Here is a 20,125-nt window from a genome sequence, read left to right as displayed (position 1 = left end):
CCCGACTCACAGCCCCCTCTCCCCCCAACGCCTACTCTGAGACACAAAGCCCAACTTGGCCACGCATGTATTACCTCTCTGCTTCTCCTCATTTTGTACCCCTTCTAGCATCTCACACTCCAATTCTTTCTAATACCTTAAGACCTATTAAATAGCATCAGCTTTTCTTTTAAACTGTAACTAACCCTCATAGAAAGGCACGCTGCACTCGACAGTCTTTACTGTGCGGTGGCTGTGGCGACCATCGGCACACTCCCCTGACAGGCTCAGGTCCGGAGCTCAGCCAGGGCTTTGCTCAGAGCCAGCACTTACTGACAGCCACTGGTTCTAAGGAAAGCCCCACAATGTGCAGAATCATGTGTCATACTTTAGAGATAACCTTCAATATATTACAAATTAAATTTAAATGCTGTCTTCTAACGATTACTCCAACTACTAATAGCAATACCTAGCAAACATCAGTAAACTAGTTTGTATTAAAATAAACAAAGAACACTCACATGAATAAGAAATTACTAAATAGCTAAGATGCAACACCTGCAGTTCAAACCGTGTGTAAAAGGCACTGTTTTCAATACATTCACGATCTAAGCGTTTACGCCAACTACTGGAGAAGCCTCAGGAGAGGGAGCCAGCCAGAATCAACACTGGAACATGCACAGCTACCCAGCAGCTCCACCCAGTGGCAACCAGCTGCTACGACCTCAGAGGACAAAAGCTGACAAACACTAGAGGCAGTGAGCGTGGGGCTTCTCAAAGCACAGCCCTCAGAGCGGAGACTGACTGCTACACACCAACCCACCTTCAGCTCCGAGCCACCGATGGAGAGGCCTAACCTACGAAACGCTTAGAGCAGGTTAGGCGTAACTTCGTTACGCTGCTGAGGCAATGGCTTTTAGATTTGACACCAAACACACAGGCCACCAACCAGGCCAACCAACCTGCCCTCCTGTCACTGCTTTGAGTGTCTGTACAACTGAGAAAGGCCCTCCTTCCTCTCCTGGCACGCGCCTCCTTTAGGTCGAGCAGACGCAGCAGCACCGACAGCAGTCTTTCCTAAGAACCACTGGTACTGCTGAGCACCTTGCTACTGTATAGGCCAGTGATGGCGAGCCTAGGACACGCGGGTCAGAGGTGACACGCGAACTCATTTTTTTGGTTGATTTTTCTTCGTTAAATGGCATTTAAATATATAAAATAAATATCAAAAATAGAAGTCTTTGTTTTACTATGGTTGCAAAGATCAAAAAATTTCTGTATGTGACACAGCACCAGAGTGAAGTTAGGGTTTTTCAAAATGCTGACACGCCGAGCTCAAAAGGTTCACCATCACTGGTATAGACTGTATTCATTAATTGTCCTCTTAATTACTTATTTTTTTTATTCTCTAGCTTTAGTTTGATGTTATTTTTCTAATTTCTTGAGAAAGATGTGTGGACCACTGACTTCTCAGTCTTTCTTCTTCCCCAGTATACACATTTAAGACCCAAGTTTCCCTCTAGATAGAGCATCAGCTGCAACCTGAAACGTTAATTTTCTTATACTTTCTTAATTTTATAATTATTCGGATCCAAAGACTTTCCATTTCCATTGCAATTTCTTCTTTCATCCATGGATTACATGGCAAAGATATTTCTTAATGTTCACGCATATGGAAACTGTCGTAATCTTGTTATTGACTTACAGCATCTCTGCACTGGGAAGAACAGTGCAGGGAATTAGCGACTCAAGTCTCACATAATTTGCCTCCTTATATAGATATTCTATGGGGATAGGTTATGCTTAAGAATAGATCTCCACATAGGAGAACTATTTCTCAATCTAAATTAACTTGGTTAATAATTCACATTTTGATTCCCAACTTTCCAACAGAAGTCAGTTGCCATAGCTCTGATGAACTCTGGCTACTGACCAAATCCACTCTCAGGTCGCAGGGCTGAATGCCAGAGTCGAACCCATTAGACAATCCCGACTGATATTTCCGAGGGGCCTGTTTACCAGAGACGCTCTATCTCGCAATGTCTCTTAATTTTCAGAACACAAGGGACACAGGAACATTAGCTAAGTTAATGCACAGGCATGGCTAGACTTAACACCCAGATGATAACTGCCAACAAATAAATAAAAGTCTAATGATTAGAAAGTTGGACATTACAGAATTAGTTTACTTTTCCCAATTCAAAATAAATAAAAAATTATAAATTTAAATAATCTGTGGAATTTAATACTTGTGACTCTTTCTAAAATAGCTGGCTATACTATTTAACCTTCTGATGATATAACTTAGAATCCAGTGAAGTCTGAACTCATCAGATCAAAACCAAAAACTCACTCACCATCCTCTTGTGAGGAAGGATGTGGGTAAATGTGGTGGGAAGCTTTCGACTTCTCGTCAGTGAATGTGCCCTGAAAAGGCAATGAACAAACAACGTAAAAATAACGCACGTGCCAGCAAACCATGAGATGCCAGACACAAACAGCCTAGGAACTGCAAAGGCATTATTTTACTTATATTTTAAAAGTATTATTTTAAGACTACAATATTTTTATTAGTCAAGGTAAGAGATAGAAATTAAAAAGAACAAAAATTATCAACAGACAGTTTACAGTGTTCTCTAAAAAAAATAACACAAGTACCCTCAGCTAATTCTCTATGTATCTCTCTCAGGGTAACCTTATTCTCAGTAATACTAGAGGCCTGGTGCACGAAATTCGTGCAATGGCTGGGGCGGGGGATCCCTTCATCCTGGCCTACGCCCTCTCACTCTTTACCGCCTGCCTGCTCGCTGCTCCTTAGCGCTGCCGTGGAGGTGGGAAAGGCTCCCGCCACCGCCACTGCGCTCAGCTGACCACCACAAGGCAGCCCCTGTGTTGAGCATCCGCCCTCTGGTGGTCAGTGTGCATCACAGCGACCAGTCATTCTGGTCATTATGCTGCAAGTCGCTTAGGCTTTTATTATATAGAAGACTACAGGCCTGATGCACGAAATGCATGCAAGGGTAAGCCTTCGTGGCCCCAGCTGCCTGGCGGCCCACCCCCTACCCACACCCGCCTTTGCCTTGCACTGCCCACGTCTGCTGCCACACACTACCAGTTCCCCGGTGCCCACCGATCGATCATCCCGCAGAGGGTGACTGGGCTCCTTCTGCGGGGCGATCTTGGGGCGATGGTGGGCCCCATGACCCATCGCTTCACAACCGCCTTGGCTGGCCTGGCGCCAGTGTGTGTCACAGTGTGGTCGTCCAGAAAGTCATCCAGACACTTGTTCTGCTGTTCGGTCGATTTGCATATTACGCTTTTATTATTATAGACAAGTACCCCTAATTCTTTTTTTGTTAATGCTCACCCAAAGACATTTTTATTAATTTCATTTTTTTTAAAAATATTTTTATTGATTTCAGAGAAGGGAGAGGGAGAGAGAGATAGAAACATCAATGATGTGAGAGAATCATGGATCGGCTGCCTCCTGAACACCCCACAATGGGGATCGAGCCTGCAACCTGAGCATGTGCCCTGACTGGGAATTGAACCATGACCTTCTGGTTCACAGGTCGATGCTCAACCACTGAGGCACGCTGGCTGGGCTATTTTTATTAATTTTAGAGAGAGAGGGAGGGAGAAACGGGAGAGGAGGGGAGGGACAGAGAGGAGGAAGGGAGGGGAAGAGGAAGGAAGGGGGAGGGAGAGGAAGAGGAGGAAGGGAAGGGGAAGAAGAGGGGGAAAGAGAAGGGAAAGGGGAGGGACAGGGGGACACACACATCAGGTGCCCCCCGAATGTGTCCTAACTGGGAATCAAACCCACAACCTTTCAGTATGTGGGGAATAGTTAACAGATGAAAGGAGCTAAGAATGGTGACAGATACACTGTGACCAATCAATGGAGTCGCTAATGCACTTTAAATGCTTGAGCAAAGGTCTGAGCAAGAGTATTCAGCCCCAGCTGGTTTGGCTCAGTGGATAGAGCGTTGGCCTATGGCCTGAAGGGTCTCAGGTTCAGAATGGGCACATGCCCAGGTTGTGATCACCAGTAAGGGGCGTGCAGGAGGCAGCTGATCAATGATTCTCTCTCATCACTGACATTTCTATCTCTCCCTCTCCCTTCCTCTCTGCAATCAGTAAAAATATATTTTTAAAAGGGGTATTTAATAATGGTGCTAGTATTAGCTTTTAAGTTCTCCTCTCTAGGAGTCTATGAAACCAGAAGATCTGTTAGATCACTCTGGAGGTCGTCCCTAAAACAATCACTAAGGAAACAATCACTAAAGTCAGATTTCTTAAGAACTGTGGCAACTAAGTTCAGTATAAACTGTAGGCAAGCCCTAACCATTTTGGCTCAGTGGATAGAGCATTGGCCTGTGGACTGAATGGTCCCAGGTTCGATTCCAGTCAAGGGCATCTACCAGGATTGCGGGCTCATTCCCCGGGGGGGGGTGTGCAGGAAGCAGCCAATCAATGATTCTCATCAATGATGTTTCTATCTCTCTCTCTTCCTCTCTAAAATCAACAAACATATATTTAACAAAAAATAAATAAACTGTAGACAAATATATAAACGTTTTCCAGAATGCTTTGGTAGCAATTAAATGCTACTGTAGGACATATACATGTATGAAATCATCACATAATACACCTTAAACTGACACAATATTACATGTCACAATTACCTCTCAATAATGCTAAGGGGGGAAATGCTGGGCTCAGCTAAGAACTGAAGGTGAGTGGAGAGACATGCACTTGGTACTGTAAGAACCCAGAGGAGGAAAAGCTCCACTCGCTGCGACAGAAACACAAGTCAGAAGACACTCGGGGAGACTTCCAAGACCGTCCCGACTGCAAGGGCTTCTGAAGGGTTGAGTCTATTACCTGATGTCGTTTGATAATATCTTTCAACTTGTTAGCCAACTTCAGGTCGATGTCTGGAATGAGGTAGATGTTGGGTCTGGTCAGGCAATTGCTCTGAGAAAGAAAGAACAGATTTTTAAATTCTCTTGGTTTTAAAATAATGTCATATTATTTATGCATCATCCTAATGGCAAAAGTTGGCACTCAAAGCCAGGCTGCTTAGAATGGGAGATGTACTTTGTATGGAAAAGAATGGAAAAGTTTTATGTCAATGTAAAACCTAGGTGTGCAGCAGCCTCCTTAATGACACCTCAGGTCCCTTCTCTGCAGCCAGGTACACCTGGACAAAAAGATGCTGAGATTATGACCCAAAGAAATGCATCATCTTTTCCATTAAGGCACCAAGTGACCCATGAGCCCTCCCAGCCCACTTCACCTGAGCACACCTCACATCTGTTGGCCGGGGGAGGTAGGTATTCATTTCGGCTCATCAGGTAAATCACTTAAAATGATGTAAAGACTGTGGATTCGCCCTGACCGGTTTGGCTCAGTGGATAGAGCGTCGGCCTGTGGACTGAAGGGTCCCAGGTTCGATTCCGGTCAGGGGCATGTGCCTTGGTTGCGGGCACATGTAGGGAGTGTGCAGGAGGCAGCTGATCGATGTTTCTCTCTCATGGATGTTTCTAACTCTCTATCCCTCTCCCTTCCTCTCTGTAAAAAATCAATAAAATATATTAAAAAAAAAAAAAAGACTGTGGATTATAGCTCTTTCCCCCCCATTTCTAATCTTACATACAGAAGTGACTAAAACATTCCTATTAACTCCCCAAACCATCACCAAAAATCAACCAACAAACAAAAAACCCTGTTATTCCTCTAGCTAATGGTCCATGAGACAACTCCCAGGCATGAAGCCACTGAGAAGACCCAGCTGCATTTCTGCCACATGCCCCACCCCAGGAAGGTTAGTCAATGGCCACCACAAATTACCACTCAGTAAAATACTAGGGAGAAAAGAAGGAAATTAAGTGTTCTCTCCACGTTATAATCTAGTAGGGGAAATAAAATCTATATTCATGGCACAACCATGAAACAAATCCAAAGAAAATCACTGAATAAACAAATGAGAGAGTATTTATATTAAATGTGAAAGAGATTCAAATAATGGGTTTGGTAAAATTAATAAAGAAAAATATCATAGATAATTTCACCACAAGTTTCAGGTCAATATTCTATAAATGACAAGTTTTAGTCATACTTTATATCTCTAATTCCCCTAAATCCAAAAGAATAACACAACAATAGATTTCAGAAAATTATTCTTTCTTTGATTTTTTGGCAACCTGATGAAGCTAATCTTAGAACTGACAGTATATCCAAGGGAAGAAATTGTAAGGATTTAGCTTTCCCATTTACCTGCACCAATGTTTTTTCAATATTCATAAACATCTCAACATTACGATCCATTCGGGATGGATTTTGTAGATCAAACCTCCGCCTAAAAGACAAGATAATAATTAGTTAACTTGTCTCCCGTCTTAAACAAAAGTAAAGACTTGGCTGCAGCATTCAATGCAAATGAGCTGGATAGATCTGGAAACTATGATACAACTATGCAAATGTACAAGCGTTTCTCTCAGTCACATAAAGGAGCATGTTAACACTAGAGGGTCACATTTTAAGACATTAAGATCCACGCCAGCAAAAGGAAGTCTCTGTTCCATGAAGGAAATCAGGCAGCAGCAGTCCAGAGCCAGTGGCAGTCATCTGAACCGTATGTGTTCACATTCAGCGAGGTCTGTGTTTGGAGATGACCGTTGTCCTGGATGTGGTAAAACTCATGTTTTCACCTGGAAGTCCCCCCACATGTCTTTAGACGGTGTGGAGGCACCAGCATAGCACTCTGTGCCGTCCTCCCCGACCTCCGTCCTTCTCCTGTGGTTAAACCGTTACCAAGGCGAACGCTGTGTCCCATTTCCCTCCCAGGGAGGCGTCCAGGCTAGTGACCGAGCGTGTGGGCTGTGGGCTGTGGAGCCCAACTTCTACGTCACATCAAGACATGCAAATCAACACAAGGACTCACCAGCCCTGGTCATTCTTGTACTTGTACGCAGCCCCGAGAATGTGACACAAGGCGCCTCCAGCCTTAAAATCCATGAAACATTTCGCCTAAAATGATACAAGTCACATGTGAAAACAATAAAAGTTCTGAAAAAATTACTTATGTCTGAATTCTAGAAGTAAGCTCAAAGATATAAACAAGTTCTTAAGTACTTTCTGCAAAAAATTGCAATATAAAGAAAAATGTCCAAAAATGCATAAAAATATTTCTTTTCAAATTTCAATTAAAATATTACTCTTTAAGTAAACTCTGTAAAAAACAAGATTTACAAAAGATACATCAAGTCCAGCCAGTGTGGGCCAGTGGTTGAGCATTGACCTATGAACCAGGAGGTCACGGTGGTTTAATTCCCAGTCGGGGCATATGCCTGGGCTGCCGGCTCTATTCCCGGGGGGTGGGGAGGCGGATGGAGACGGCTGATGGGTGGTTTTCTCATCACCGGTATTTTCTTTCTCTCTCTCTCTCTCTCTCTCTCTCTCTCTCTCTCTCTCTCTCCTCTCTCTCCCCCTCCCTTCCTCTCTAAAACCAATAAAAATATATATTTTAAACAGATCCCTAAAGATGTGGCAGAATTAGAAACAGGCACTGAGGATCCTACAGCATAAAAATGGCGGCGGGGTTCTGACCCTCAGCATCGGAATCACCCACAGAAAAAACTAACAGGCCAGAGTCAGGGACGAAGAGCTGGAGGCAGACAAGAGGCTTCCCAGAGACACCCACTGGGCCTGGACCAGGGGTGGGCAAACTTTCTGACTCGAGGGCCACAATGGGTTCTTAAACTGGACCGAGGGCCGGAACAAAAGCATGGATGAGTGTTTGTGTGAACTAATACATGTTAACACTGCTGCTGGTGAAGGAGCGGAGGGGAGAGCAAGAGAACCCTCCGCTCTTTCGGCTCCGCGGGCCGGATAGAACAGCCGAACGGGCCGGATCCGGCCCGCGGGCCGTAGTTTGCCCACGGCTGGCCTAGACTCACTTCCCAATTCATCCCTCAGCCCCTGCCGCCCACAAGAAGACGCCTCGCTCTCAGCGACACCAGATGAGCTTTAAGTACAAAGGCTCATGTTCTGAACACATTCTCTGAGCAGAAGCACCGGTGATGGGCCAATTCCTCTTGATGATTAAAAAATTTAAAGAATAAAAGGACAACAGGGGTCCTAGCTGGTGTTGCTCAGTGGATAGAGCGTCGGCCTGTGGACTGAAGGGTCCCGGGTTCGATTCCGGTCAAGGGCACATGTCCAGGTTGCTAGATCCTCAGTAGGGGGAATGCAGGATGCAGCCTATCAATGATTCGTATCATTGATGTTTCTCTCTCTCTCCCTTCCTGTCTGAAATCAAAAAACTATTTGAAAAGAAAAGACAACAGGCACCAAAACCTGAGCTTCCCAGAGCCAGTGGGCCCTGCCTCATGTGAGGTCCCAGCAGCTGCCCGTCTAGAGACCCGGGGCCAGGGCAGTTCTACCAGCTGCTTGATTCCCGGCTGCGGGGCACACTGCTTCTGACACGCTGGTCTCTCGGGCAGCTACACTGGACGTCAGTCTCATCTTGTTCTGGGCGGACAGAGTGGGGCAGCCCACTTACAGCCCACTGTCATTCCGCCGGGCAGGATGAAGCCCAGAAAAGCCAAGTCTAACTGCCGTTCCTAAAAGTGCTTTAAATCTGTGCCAGTGCCATTACTTCTTTGACTTATTAACTAGGGACTAGGCAGCGCTCACAAGGGGCAAAAAGGAGGGGAGGCCCTGTCCAGGCAGCTGGTTAGAACGTTGCCCCGATTTGCCAAGGTTGTGGGTTCGATGCCCAGTCAGGGCACATGCAAGAATCAACCCCTGATGCATAAATAAGTGGAACAACAAATCAATTTCTAAAAAGTAATTTTTTAATTGATGTCAGAGAGGAAGGGAGAGGGAGAGAGAGATAGAAACATCAATGATGAGAATCATTGATCAGCTGCCTCCTGCACGCCCTACACTGGGGATCCAGGCCACAACCCGGGCATGTGCCCTGATCAGGAATCGAACCATGACCTCCTGGTTCATAAGTCGATGCACAATCACTGAGCCACACCAGCTCAATTTTTAAAAATTAAAAAAAACACACACACAAAAAACAGGGGGGTGGGGGATAGATAATTGTTTGTAATGTGTTTGTATGGGCTGAGTACACGCATTAACAATGCCACCTTTTGGCCTGTTCATCAAGAAATGACGATGTCAGAAAACGAATGTGAGACGTGAACCAAGGAGCAGAAACCGAGTATGTTCAACACACCAAGAAAATTCAAGGGGATTCAGGCATCTTCACACCCTGAAAACAATTCTGGGGGAGAAACACATCGCTTCAACTCCAGAATCTTTTTACCTCACAAATATGAAACAATCAAATTATTTCTAAGTTTCTTTGTGTATTTTAGCTGCTTTCGAGTTTAAAATAGCGCTTTCTAGACATAGTTCCCAATTGTATTAGTGAGAGAAACTGCAATACGGTCGGCCCTTGAACGTGAGGGTCAGGAGTGCTGACCCTACCCCACCCCGACAGCTGAAATCTGCGTATGATTTTAGACCCCCCCAAACGTCACAGCCTACTGCGGACCAGAAGCCTTACTGACAACATAAACAGTCCATTAACACATGTTTTGTATGTTGTATGTATTCCATACTGTATTCTTACAATAAAGTAAGCTAGAGGAAAGACCATGTTATTGCGAAAATCATAAAAAAGAGAAAATATATTTAGCTTTTTTTTAAAACATGTTTATTGATTTTAAAGAGGAAGGGAGGAGAGAGTGATAGAAACATCAATGATGAGAATCATTGATCAGCTGCCTCCTGCACACCCCCTACTGGGGATGGAGCCCGCAATCCTGGAGTATGCCCTTGACCGGAATCGAACCCGGGACCCTTCAGTCCGCAGGCCAATACTCTGTTCACTGAGCCAAACCGGTTAGGGCCATTCACAGTATTTATTTAAAAATATAAGTAGTGGCCTGGCTGGCTTGGCTCAGTGGATAGAGCGTCATCCTGCAGACTGAAGGGTCCCAGGTTCAATCCCGGCCAAGGGCACATGCCTGGGTTGCGGGCACAATCTCCAGTGGGGGGCGTGCAGGAGGCAGCCAATCAATGATTCTCTCTCATCATTGATGTTTCTATCTCTCTCTCCTTCTCCCTTCCCCTCTGAAACCAATATATATATATATATATATTTATATATCCATGCAGTTCAAACCCAGGTTGCTCCAGGGCCAAATGGAGCCCCTGGTGAGCACCTGTAATCACAGGTCACCACTGCTGCAGCCTCTTCTTGGGGAGAACAGTCCCCTCCCTGCTGCCGTCTGAGGAGTTACCAGGAGGCGCTTACACACACGGCCTCCTTACTCCACAAGCATCCGATGCAGCCGATGCTTCCAGCCCATTTTACAGATGACACAGGGCTGCTGGCTCCAGCCATGAGGTGGACTAAACAGCCGGAAACCCTACCACTCACTGCAAGCACATGCTGGATAAAACAGACGCCATTATGTCAAATGTGGGGCTGAATCTCTAGAAAGGCACATCCCCAGGTGCAAAAATCAAAGAAGAAAAAGTCAGAAGCTGGCTGCTCCAGGCCGACATCACTGCCCCTCATGTCTCTGTCCCCAGCCCCACAGCAGCCGAGAGCTGGGCACGGACCTCACAGCAAACTCTGGGACGTGACCTGTTCGTGCCCTGCAGGTTCTCGGGCTTTGTCTTTAAACAGATGCTTGTGACCTTTTTGAAAAGGCAGAGCGCAGAACGGGCGCCTTCCACCATGAGGCTCTGTCCGTGCTGGGCCCGAATGGGTCCTGAGCCGGGAAGGCTACGGGAACGAGGTTTTACCCTCACGCTCACGGTGCCGTGTGATACGTTCGAGCCTGCAGAAACACGCCTTCCTAAGTCCCTATTGCTCCCCAGTTCGCATTCCCCAACGCACACCTTGCTGCGCCAGCTGCTGGATCCCCGGCGTGTTTCAGAAGTCCCCCTTGAACTCGCTCCAGCACTGCGTACCCACGAGGAAGAAGAGTGGGCAGCGAACAGCTCCCAGGTTTCACTCAAACGTCCTTCCCTTTGCTGTCTCGCCCCCCTTTTCTTTACACCATGGGACAGGCTACACACTCCTCGGAGGCAGGACAGCTGGTCCCCTGGCGCTGAGCCAGGGACTATCTTTAACACGGTTTATGCCTAAAAATGCCCTCCTGGCCTCCGAGGCTGGACAGCTGGGCTGCACGAGCACCTTCCTCGGAGCCTCGCCCTCTGCTTCCCCTCAGGGCCAAGGTCGACGGCGCAGCAGCCAGCCGTCAGTTCGTCCTTCAACGTCCCCAATTGCTCCCCGTCCTCTCGGACGCCCCGCCACCTCCCTCCGCGCTGTGTCCCGTTCGCGGGCATCAGGACCGCAGCCTCGTCCTGGAAATCGCGCTGGCTGCCCAAGCCTCCAGTCTCAACAGCCCCCATCGGCCTGTGGGAGACCTAATCCCAAAGCTGACTGAGCCCCTTCTGCTCTCCTTGCCCTTCCCGTGACCTCCAGTGGATGCCCCCCTCTGGCGTGGTACTGGTGAACTTGGCCTTTGAGCCTGGTGCTAGCCCTCTCTCTGCCGCTGTCCTCCGCTCTAACCTTGGGGCGCCGGCTGCCTCAGGCCCTTCTGCTGCTCCATGCAGACCTCACGGCCTGAAGGCATCCCTGCACTTCCCTCAAGACCCCCCCGCCCCCTCCCAGGACTCAGCTCCCAGGCCCTCCCTGCGAGGCCTTCGCTGAGATGGGGAGTCCAGGTTCTATCGACACAGCTCACGAGTGTGAGCCCTGAGGACAAGCCACAGCCTCACACTCGGGACATAATCAAATGCTGCCTGTCCGCTGAGCTCAATCAGTGGGGACAGCAGCATTTTCTAACAAGTGCTGCTGAGATACCAGATACTCACACGGAAAAAGATAAACTAGATCCACTGCGCACACTGCATACCAAGATAGATTCTAAACGGAGAGAATTACATGTAAAAAATGAAACCAAACAAATACTCCAAGAACACATGGCCGAATTCCTATATCACCTGCAAGTGGGAAAAGCCTAACATGATTCAAAAAACCACTGTTATATTTGACTAATAAAGATAAACGTCTGGACGGCAAAACCCGCATAAGCAGCCGTGACTGGTGGCTCAGCTGTCCCCACACCAGAAAGGTTTCGGGTTCAATTCCAGGTCAGGGCACACATACCGAGGTTGTGGGTTCGATTCCCGGTCTCGGTACATATAGAAAGCAAACATTTGATCTCTTTCTCTCTCTTCTCTCTCTCTCTCCTCTCTCTCTCTCATCAATAAACATATCCTCACGTGAGGATTTTTAAAAACCCAGCATGAACAAAGTAGACACACTTACTGCAAGGTCAATAAAACAGTACTATTTCTTATTCTCAATTCTATGTGTAAGATCAGTGAGTCGTTAAAACAAAAGTTTTAGTGATAAAATAAGAACATACAATTCAGAAGCTTATGAGTTAAAAAAAGGTCCATGATAATAAATTCAATGGAGGCAGCAAGCAGCAGAATGGAAGCTGCAAAAACTCAAACCGGAGAATTGAAGACAAAAATTCTAAGAAGATATACGCCAGGCAGTCCTAAGTGCTCTGTACAATCAGAGTCCACATACAAAGGCACACGGGGCAGCAGAGAGGCTAGAAGGCTGAATGGTCCCTGAGCCAAAGCAGCACAGGGAGTCTCCAGGTCACGACTTACCACAACTGGACATATTTCTACATTTCAAAGAGAAAAAGAAAAGGTTCATAGATCAGCATAAAAAAGGGGGAGCGCTAGCTGGTTTGGCTCAATGGAAGGAACGTTGGCCTGCAGACTGAGGGGTCCCGGGTTCAATTCCGGTCAAGGGCACATGCCCGGGTTGTGGGCTGAGTCCCCAGTAGGGGACGTGCAGGAGGCAGCCGATCAATGGTTCTCTCTCATCATTGATGTTTCTATCTCTCTCCCTCTCCCTTCTCTGAAATGAAAAAAAAAAGTACATTAAAAAAGGGAAGGAGATGCAAAATCAACAGATTTTTTCTCTACAAAATAAAATGTTAAAGAGAGAATAAAACCTACAGATTTCAAATGAAAATAAAATAACCCAGTATTTCTATGCCAAGCCAAATTATCAGTCAAAATATCAATTGCACGAGAATTATATTCTCACACAAATGCAGAATTCCACCTACAAAATAAAAAAACCCCACTGAACAGCGTCCTAGCCACAAGAGCTGAACCGGAAGAAGGAATGAAGACCTGGCAGAGCAGGAACTACACGGACACGACAGCACAGCAAGACGCTCACAGCCAAGTCCACACGGCGACGCTGGGATGTTAACCGACAGTAAAGGACCTGCAGAGACCGCCCGCCAGCTGGGCATCAGTGCCACAGCCAAGGGCGGCCGTGTACTCACCGGGAGCTTGGTGAAGGCCGGGTTGGCGACGTGCTTCCCGAAGGCGTCTTCCTGGAACTGCAGGAGCTGCACCACCAGCCCAGCCAGCGTCTTGTTGGTGGGCGCATCCGCGTGGACGTACTGCAAGGCAGAGACAGGGCTCAACGCCGGGAGAATGCCCGCTGACCTCCTGGGCCCCCTGAGCCCTGGCGTGGACAGGTTTATCCACGTCCGACAAGCTCTCTGCTGTAAAGGGGGACCCTGGCCGGTGTTGCTCAGTGGTTACGGCGTCGGCCCGTGCACCGAAGGGTTGTGGGTTTAATTTCCAGTGGAGGACACATACTTGGATTTCACTCCCCGCCTGGGTCAGGGCACACGCGGGAGGCGACCCAGCCAATGTCTCTCTCCCCCTCCCTCCCTTCCACCCTCTGCAAAGCAATGGGAAAAATATCCCCAGCTGAGGATGAACAACAAACGGGCATCGCCCTCTTCTATGGAATCGGCCCTCCTGTGACTCACTTGCAGCCAATCAAATGCGAGCGATGCCGTGTGACTGTGAGAATAAGTCACTGAAGGTCTACAGCTTCCAGTCCCGGGAAGAGTGCCATCGCCTGACAGCCACACCTCGGAGGCCAGGCTACCTGGCGACGCCATGGCACCAGCCCCGCTGTCCCGGGAGACGGACAGCACCGCCCAGACTCTGAGCAGAGACGGCTGCAGATGGCTCTGCCCACAGCTGCCCCGTCGCCCACCATCCAGTCCCCAGCAGAGGCCCCGTCATCACTGAGCAGACACCACTGTCCCAGGACGCCCTCCAGTTCCTGACACACAGGGACTCGAAGCATAACACGGTTGTCTCATGCCAGTCGGTGTTGAGCAGAATAAAATGGTTGGTTGTTTTTATGCATCAAAAATATATGTAGGTGCATTTAAAATTATGGTTTTTGCCACAATTAAAATATTGTTTTAAAACAAGTTTATGTGAGAAGTTATACATGCTGAGGTGAATAATGTCAAAAGGCCAAACCAGTGGTAGACAGCAAGCAGCTTCCCAGCACAGGAAGACAATGGTACCATGACGGGAACGCATAGATGAGTGAGGGAAATTAAATGTAAAAGCTTAATCTGGTATTAAATGTTCAATATCACTTTGAGAAACCAATGTTCAATAATTTTTTTAAATCTCCAATTTTGAACGGGAAAATATCTATACTTTCTTCAATTTCAAAAAGACAACAAAAAAACTAAATTTTTCTTCCTGGAGCAAACCTCTTTCCCAGTATCATCCAACATTTCAAGATGAATGAAGTGTCTATAATGACAATATTTAAGTCATTTCTGTATGGCAAATATTAGCAGCACAGTCCACCACTACCATACAGTACGCTGGTGGCTCTCAAGTCAATGTGTGCCAACGCCAGGCGGAGACAGAGCACAGCAGACAGGGCAATCCAAGTTCAGCTGCCCAACAGGTGCATTTGCTTTCCACTCTGCATGAAACAGCCAGCGTGCAGTTAACTTTGCTGATGGCTAGTTTTTTGTTGAAATGTCTTGTTTATGTGAAACCTTCTTCATATATGAGATTTGACAAAGCATTACTGTAAATTATATCTTGCACCCACTCAAAAGGCAGCCAGTGTATGACTTTCCAGTGGTTTTTAAATCAACCTATAAAAATGTAAAAATTACAACATCCTATTTAGCCAAGAATGAAACAGGCTGACCATGGGATATATGGCATAAGTATCACACCCACCTCAAATTTCTATAATCCAGTTTTAAGGACTCTCATTTCATTCAAACAACAGTCCTATGGGAGCTGCAGTCTTACTTCCAACTTACAAATGAAAAATTAAAACATCGAAATAAAACAATCGGTTCAAAGACACCACCAATTAGCAGCCAAGAGTACTGAACTCACATTTTCCAACCAAATATAATACTCATTCCTCTGTCCCACACTGATAGAACTGAACTCGTTTCAACTGCTTCTGAAGAGCTATATATATAAAAGGCTAAAGCTGTGTCCCCTCGGGAGTTCAGCTGCTCACTAGGACGTGCGCTGACCACTAGGGGGGCAGCACGGAATGAAGGAAGGCCCCGATCAGCCCTGATCACCGGCCAGGCCTAGGGACCCTACCCATGCACAAATTTCATGCACGGGGCCTCTAGTATAATAGAAAAAGTTCTTAACAGCTTTCAAAATAGTAACTCCTGAGTATGAAAAAAAAAGTAATGATATAGACTATTTCAGTCAAGCATTTTATCCTTTGATCAGAAAATTTTAAACACCATGTTTTACTTAAGACAACAATGTTTTAGTCTCAAAGTATTTTGGCTAAGAACATTAGGAAGGCCCTAACTGGTTTGGCTCAGTGGATAGAGTGTCGGCCTGCGGACTGAAGGGTCCCAGGCTCGATTCTGGTCAGGGGCACATCCCCGGTGGGGGGTGTGCAGGAGGCAGCTGATGAATGTTTCTCTCTCGATGTTTCTAACTCTCTATCCCTCTCCCTTCTTCTCTGTAAAAAAATCAATAAAATATTAAAAAATAAGTAAATAGCCCTGGCTGGTTTGGCTCAGTGGATAGAGTGTTGGCCTGTGAACTGAAGGGTCCCGGGTTTGATTCCGGTCAAGGGCACATGCCCGTGCTGCATCCCCAATAGGGTGCATGCAGGAAGCAGCCAATCAATGATTCTCTCTCATCACTGATGTTTCTATCTCTCTCTCTCCTTCTCCCTTCCACTCTGAAACCAACAAAAATATATTTTTAAAAAAATAAGTAAATAAAGTGATTTCTTTAGAAAAAAGAGAACGTTAGGAAGATATGTTTAGAAAGCTTTATCAATAAACCTCTTTTTCTTTTTTTGGTCTTTTTAATAAACCTTCTTTATATTACCTATGGCATTAATAGAGTATGAAGTTTAACTTGTCCCTAAACAATCCTGCAGCAAATATCCCTTAAAAAGAAATAACTGTCTTTATCTGTGAAATGACTTATGCAAAGAGCATTTAAATGACTTCCTTAGGCAATCTACTCTAGTTTAGTGATCATCCTTAAATCTGAAATCTTATTTCAGGAATTAGCCAAACTCTGGAGAAACCTACCAGGAAACCTAATGGCAACATAGGTTGGAGGTGAATAAATGTGAGGTCCTAAAATTTTATAATCTGGCCCTAACCGGTTTGACTCAGTGGATGGAGCGTCAGCCTGTGGACTCAAGGGTCCCGGGTTCGATTCCGGTCAAGGGCATGTACCTTGGTTGCGGGTACATCCCCAGTAGGAGATGTGCAGGATGCAGCTGATCGATGTTTCTCCCTCATCGATGTTTCTAACTCTCTATCCCTCTCCCTTCCTCTCTGTAAAAAATCAATAAAATATATTAAATTAAAAAAAAATTTATAATCTGAAAACCACCCAGAAACTATGGACAGAAATACAGCTCTCATCTTAGAGTTAGGATGGCAGATGTGTCAACAACACAAAGGCAGCAGCTCAGGGAGCTGGGCCAACTTCCCACCCTCCTCCCTCCCCCCTCCTCCTCCCTCCTCCCTCCTCTGACCTCAGGCAGTTAACCTCTGCCTGCAGCTTCCTGGGCTAGAACGTGGTCACCTCCTGGGGACTCCTGTGGCCCAGCTGGAGCTCATTCCAGGTTAAAAAGGATTCACTCTCTGCAACTGGAGATTGAATTAGAAACCTGGGCGTATGACCTGATCAGCACTGAATCGAACCTTTCAGTGCACAGGACAACACCCAACCAACTGAGCCACACCAGCCAGGGCTGCAAACCACTCAGGACCCTCGTTAGCACTTACTGGTGCCAACCACTCAGGCCAACCTGGTTTTTATTGCTGCCACTACTTGAAAAGTTCTTAAAATGGGTCTGAAGTCTATACAAAGAGCCCTTGCAAAATATAATAAACTTGTTGTACCTTAAAAAAAGGGGGGGGGGGACTCACTCTCTCGTGTTGCTAAGCCAAATTTATCTGCAAAGCCTATCCGCATAGGTTCCTAAACTGGTATAATCTGCTCACTCACTGAACAAGTATTTACTGACCTCCTGAGGGCATCTGGAAAATGAAAACAATGCCAAGAAGTTCTCTTTTCATTTGCAAACACCTGGGTTTTACAGGCAGGTGTCTATGTTTATCTTTTCCACAAACTGTGATTTCCTTAGAAAGAGGGATGTGTAGTCAAAAAAAACAAACTAAAAAATAAGGGGGCAGGACTCACTGAATCCCAAGCTGCCACTCCTAACTGTAATCCTAGAGAAGTTACCTGGCTCTGGAGCGTGGGGCTCCGCTCACGTGTGGAACGAGGTAAACACGTAATGTCCATCACTCAGGACTGCTGGGCGGGCTTAGGGGTTATGTTTTAAGTGCCTGGATACCGTAGGTGCTCAGTCGTTCACTGGCGGCATGGACAGACCCACCCTAAAAAGGGGACTAACGATGGCACGTTTATTCCATACAGGCGCCGAGATCAGAAAAGTCTGTTAAAACCCACCAATGTGTACAAGGAAAGGCATGGTGTGTAAAACAGGCGAAGACCCTTCGGCCAATGCTTTCCCCTCTCCACCACTCCCAGAAACTGCCCGGATCTGGGCTGTCAGATTCAGTTTTGAACCTGAGGAGGCTCTGGCTCTAAGAAACCCCGGGAAATCAAACCTAATTTTGACGTGTCTTTGACCTCAGGGAAACTGAGCCAGCTTTAACCTATTGGCCTCGACACTGGTCCAAACCTCCAGTCGGCCTCGCCAACGAATCTCTGAGGAATTATCCAAACCTCAGCTACCCTCTAAAAATTGTAATCAAACAGATGCACAGAGTTTGAAGAGGTAGAAATGAGTACTTATTTCCCTTTCTTTTCCCCTTCCCTGATATTTTATTTGAACAACAATCCTATGGGAATCACAAAGAAATAACCTAAAGAAATATTACTCGAGTCTTTTCATTTGTTAAAGCTACATTGGCAAAGTAACGGATTATATATCAATTACATCTCAGTAAAATGGGGGTGGGGAGAATCAGACTGGGGAGAGAAAATAATTAAGGAGCATTGAACTTAAGACCCAAAGCACTGGCTGCAGGGCACATGATAAAAAACAATTAATTTTTAATAATATATATTCAATTCCCTTAGCCACTTCCAGAAGCTCTAGTGCCACCACAAAAAAGTGGCCGATTTATCATTATACAAGGGAGAGCAATATTCTTGTCTACTTACATGGGGATAAAGAAAAAATCTACAATCCCAAATGTGACTCCAAAATTCCAGGAAAGAAAGAAAAATTTGAAGCATCTAAAAATATCCTGTAAGTAATAATGTATCACTTCCTAAACCTTCACCTAAGAGGCTGTCATTTCTGGAAGCACCAATGTCATTGCCAATGCACACCCAGGTCCCTGCCCACGCCTGACAACTTCAAACACGGAGTAGCTTCCGCACGCTGTCAGGCCCCAAATAAACACAGGGTGTCCCCCCAAAATGCACACACACTTTGAATGATGATAAAGCCAGTGTTTATTACCATACAGCTCATTTCCAAAACTAAGTGAGTTATCAGCTGTGAAAGTGTTCATACATTTTGGGGGGACACCGCATCGATTCATTCATTCAGCAACTATTTACACAGTCACCACTAAGTGAGAGGCAGTGGCAGCGACCCGGCCAAGGGCACACCGCCCCGAGCAGGCCGAGGGGATCCGGCCCCATGGCGGTGGTCTCCGGTGGGGAGGTGCAGACCCGAAAAGGGCGCTCGGGAAACGGGGGGCGGAGGGAGTATTCTGGGCTGTCTGCTCCTCACACCTTCTGGGAAGCTGAAGGTCTGAACGACTTTCAACACCACTGACTCCCATCCCGGAGGTAAGAGAACGCGATGAACGAAGAAGGCAATTTCAAAAACGGGTGCGAAGAAAACGAAGATAGGGAGTGGGGTGACCTCACAGCAGCGGGGTCCCCGGAAGGCCTCGCCGAGCAGCCGCAGGTGCGAGCGCACCGAGCCCTGCACACGCGTAACCGAAGGCCCGCCACTGGGAAGCGGCCCGTTCCCAACAGTCCCCCTCGACGTGCTCCGGGCCCGCGGTGCCGCCTTCCGCGGGCAACCGTCCCGCCTCGTCCTCCACCGTCAACAGGTGGAGGCCCCCCGCCCGCTCCCGCCTGGGACGACTCTGCTCCAAACAAAAAGCCGCCGCTCTCCCCGCCGGCTCCGAGTTTCAATCACCTTCGCTCCCGCCTAACGCGGCCCACGAAGCCGGACCCACGGCCGCGGGGCGGCTGCGCCCCACTGTCCCTGCGCAGGGAGCGGGCGGGGCTGCGGGGGCCCGGGAGCCGCAGGAGCCCCGCGGGGCCCGGACGCGCGGGCTCGGAGGCCCGACCGCGGGGGCGTGGCGAGCCCGGCTGCTGCCTTTGTTGTCCCTCGTGGCGCGCGGGGGGGAGGGGCGGCCCGGGGCCCGCGAGGCCGGCAGCCGCCCCGGCCCCCCGTCGCGCGGTCCCCCGGCCCCCGCGGGCGCGCGAACCCACCTTCTTGTAGTGCTTGCCCAGCCACACGCGCACCGAGTCCAGCTGGGACACCGTCTCCGGGCTCTCCCAGAACTTGCCGGCCGGGCCCCCGTCCTTCCGCCGGTACGCGGCCAGGCCCGCGGCCACCGCCGCGCCGCCCGCCCCCGCGCCGCCCGCCGCCGCCCCCTGCCCGCCGCCGCCAGCTGCCGCGGCCATCGTCGCCGTCCGCCGACCCCACCGCCCGGCC

The 20,125-nt window shown here is 47.7% G+C and overlaps 1 protein-coding gene across 1 annotated transcript in view; it reads right to left on the bottom strand.

The window, feature by feature from the left end:
• The window catches only part of SMARCC1 (SWI/SNF related BAF chromatin remodeling complex subunit C1), a 90,659-nt gene extending 70,534 nt beyond the window's left edge, over positions 1-20,125 (bottom strand). The window contains exons 1-6 of the mRNA XM_081106327.1: positions 19,900-20,125; positions 13,401-13,520; positions 6,926-7,011; positions 6,259-6,340; positions 4,864-4,956; positions 2,337-2,406 (exon numbers count right to left, since the gene is read on the bottom strand). Coding sequence (XP_080962453.1) covers positions 2,337-2,406; positions 4,864-4,956; positions 6,259-6,340; positions 6,926-7,011; positions 13,401-13,520; positions 19,900-20,094 — 646 coding nt within the window. The 5' untranslated portion in view covers positions 20,095-20,125. The remainder of the gene's footprint in view (positions 1-2,336; positions 2,407-4,863; positions 4,957-6,258; positions 6,341-6,925; positions 7,012-13,400; positions 13,521-19,899) is intronic.

The sequence above is a fragment of the Myotis nattereri genome (assembly GCF_964212035.1).
Source record: "Myotis nattereri genome assembly, chromosome: 14".
Lineage (NCBI taxonomy): Eukaryota > Metazoa > Chordata > Mammalia > Chiroptera > Vespertilionidae > Myotis > Myotis nattereri.
The sequence above is the reverse complement of the archived record's forward strand: the minus strand, read 5'-3'. Positions and strand labels throughout refer to the sequence as shown.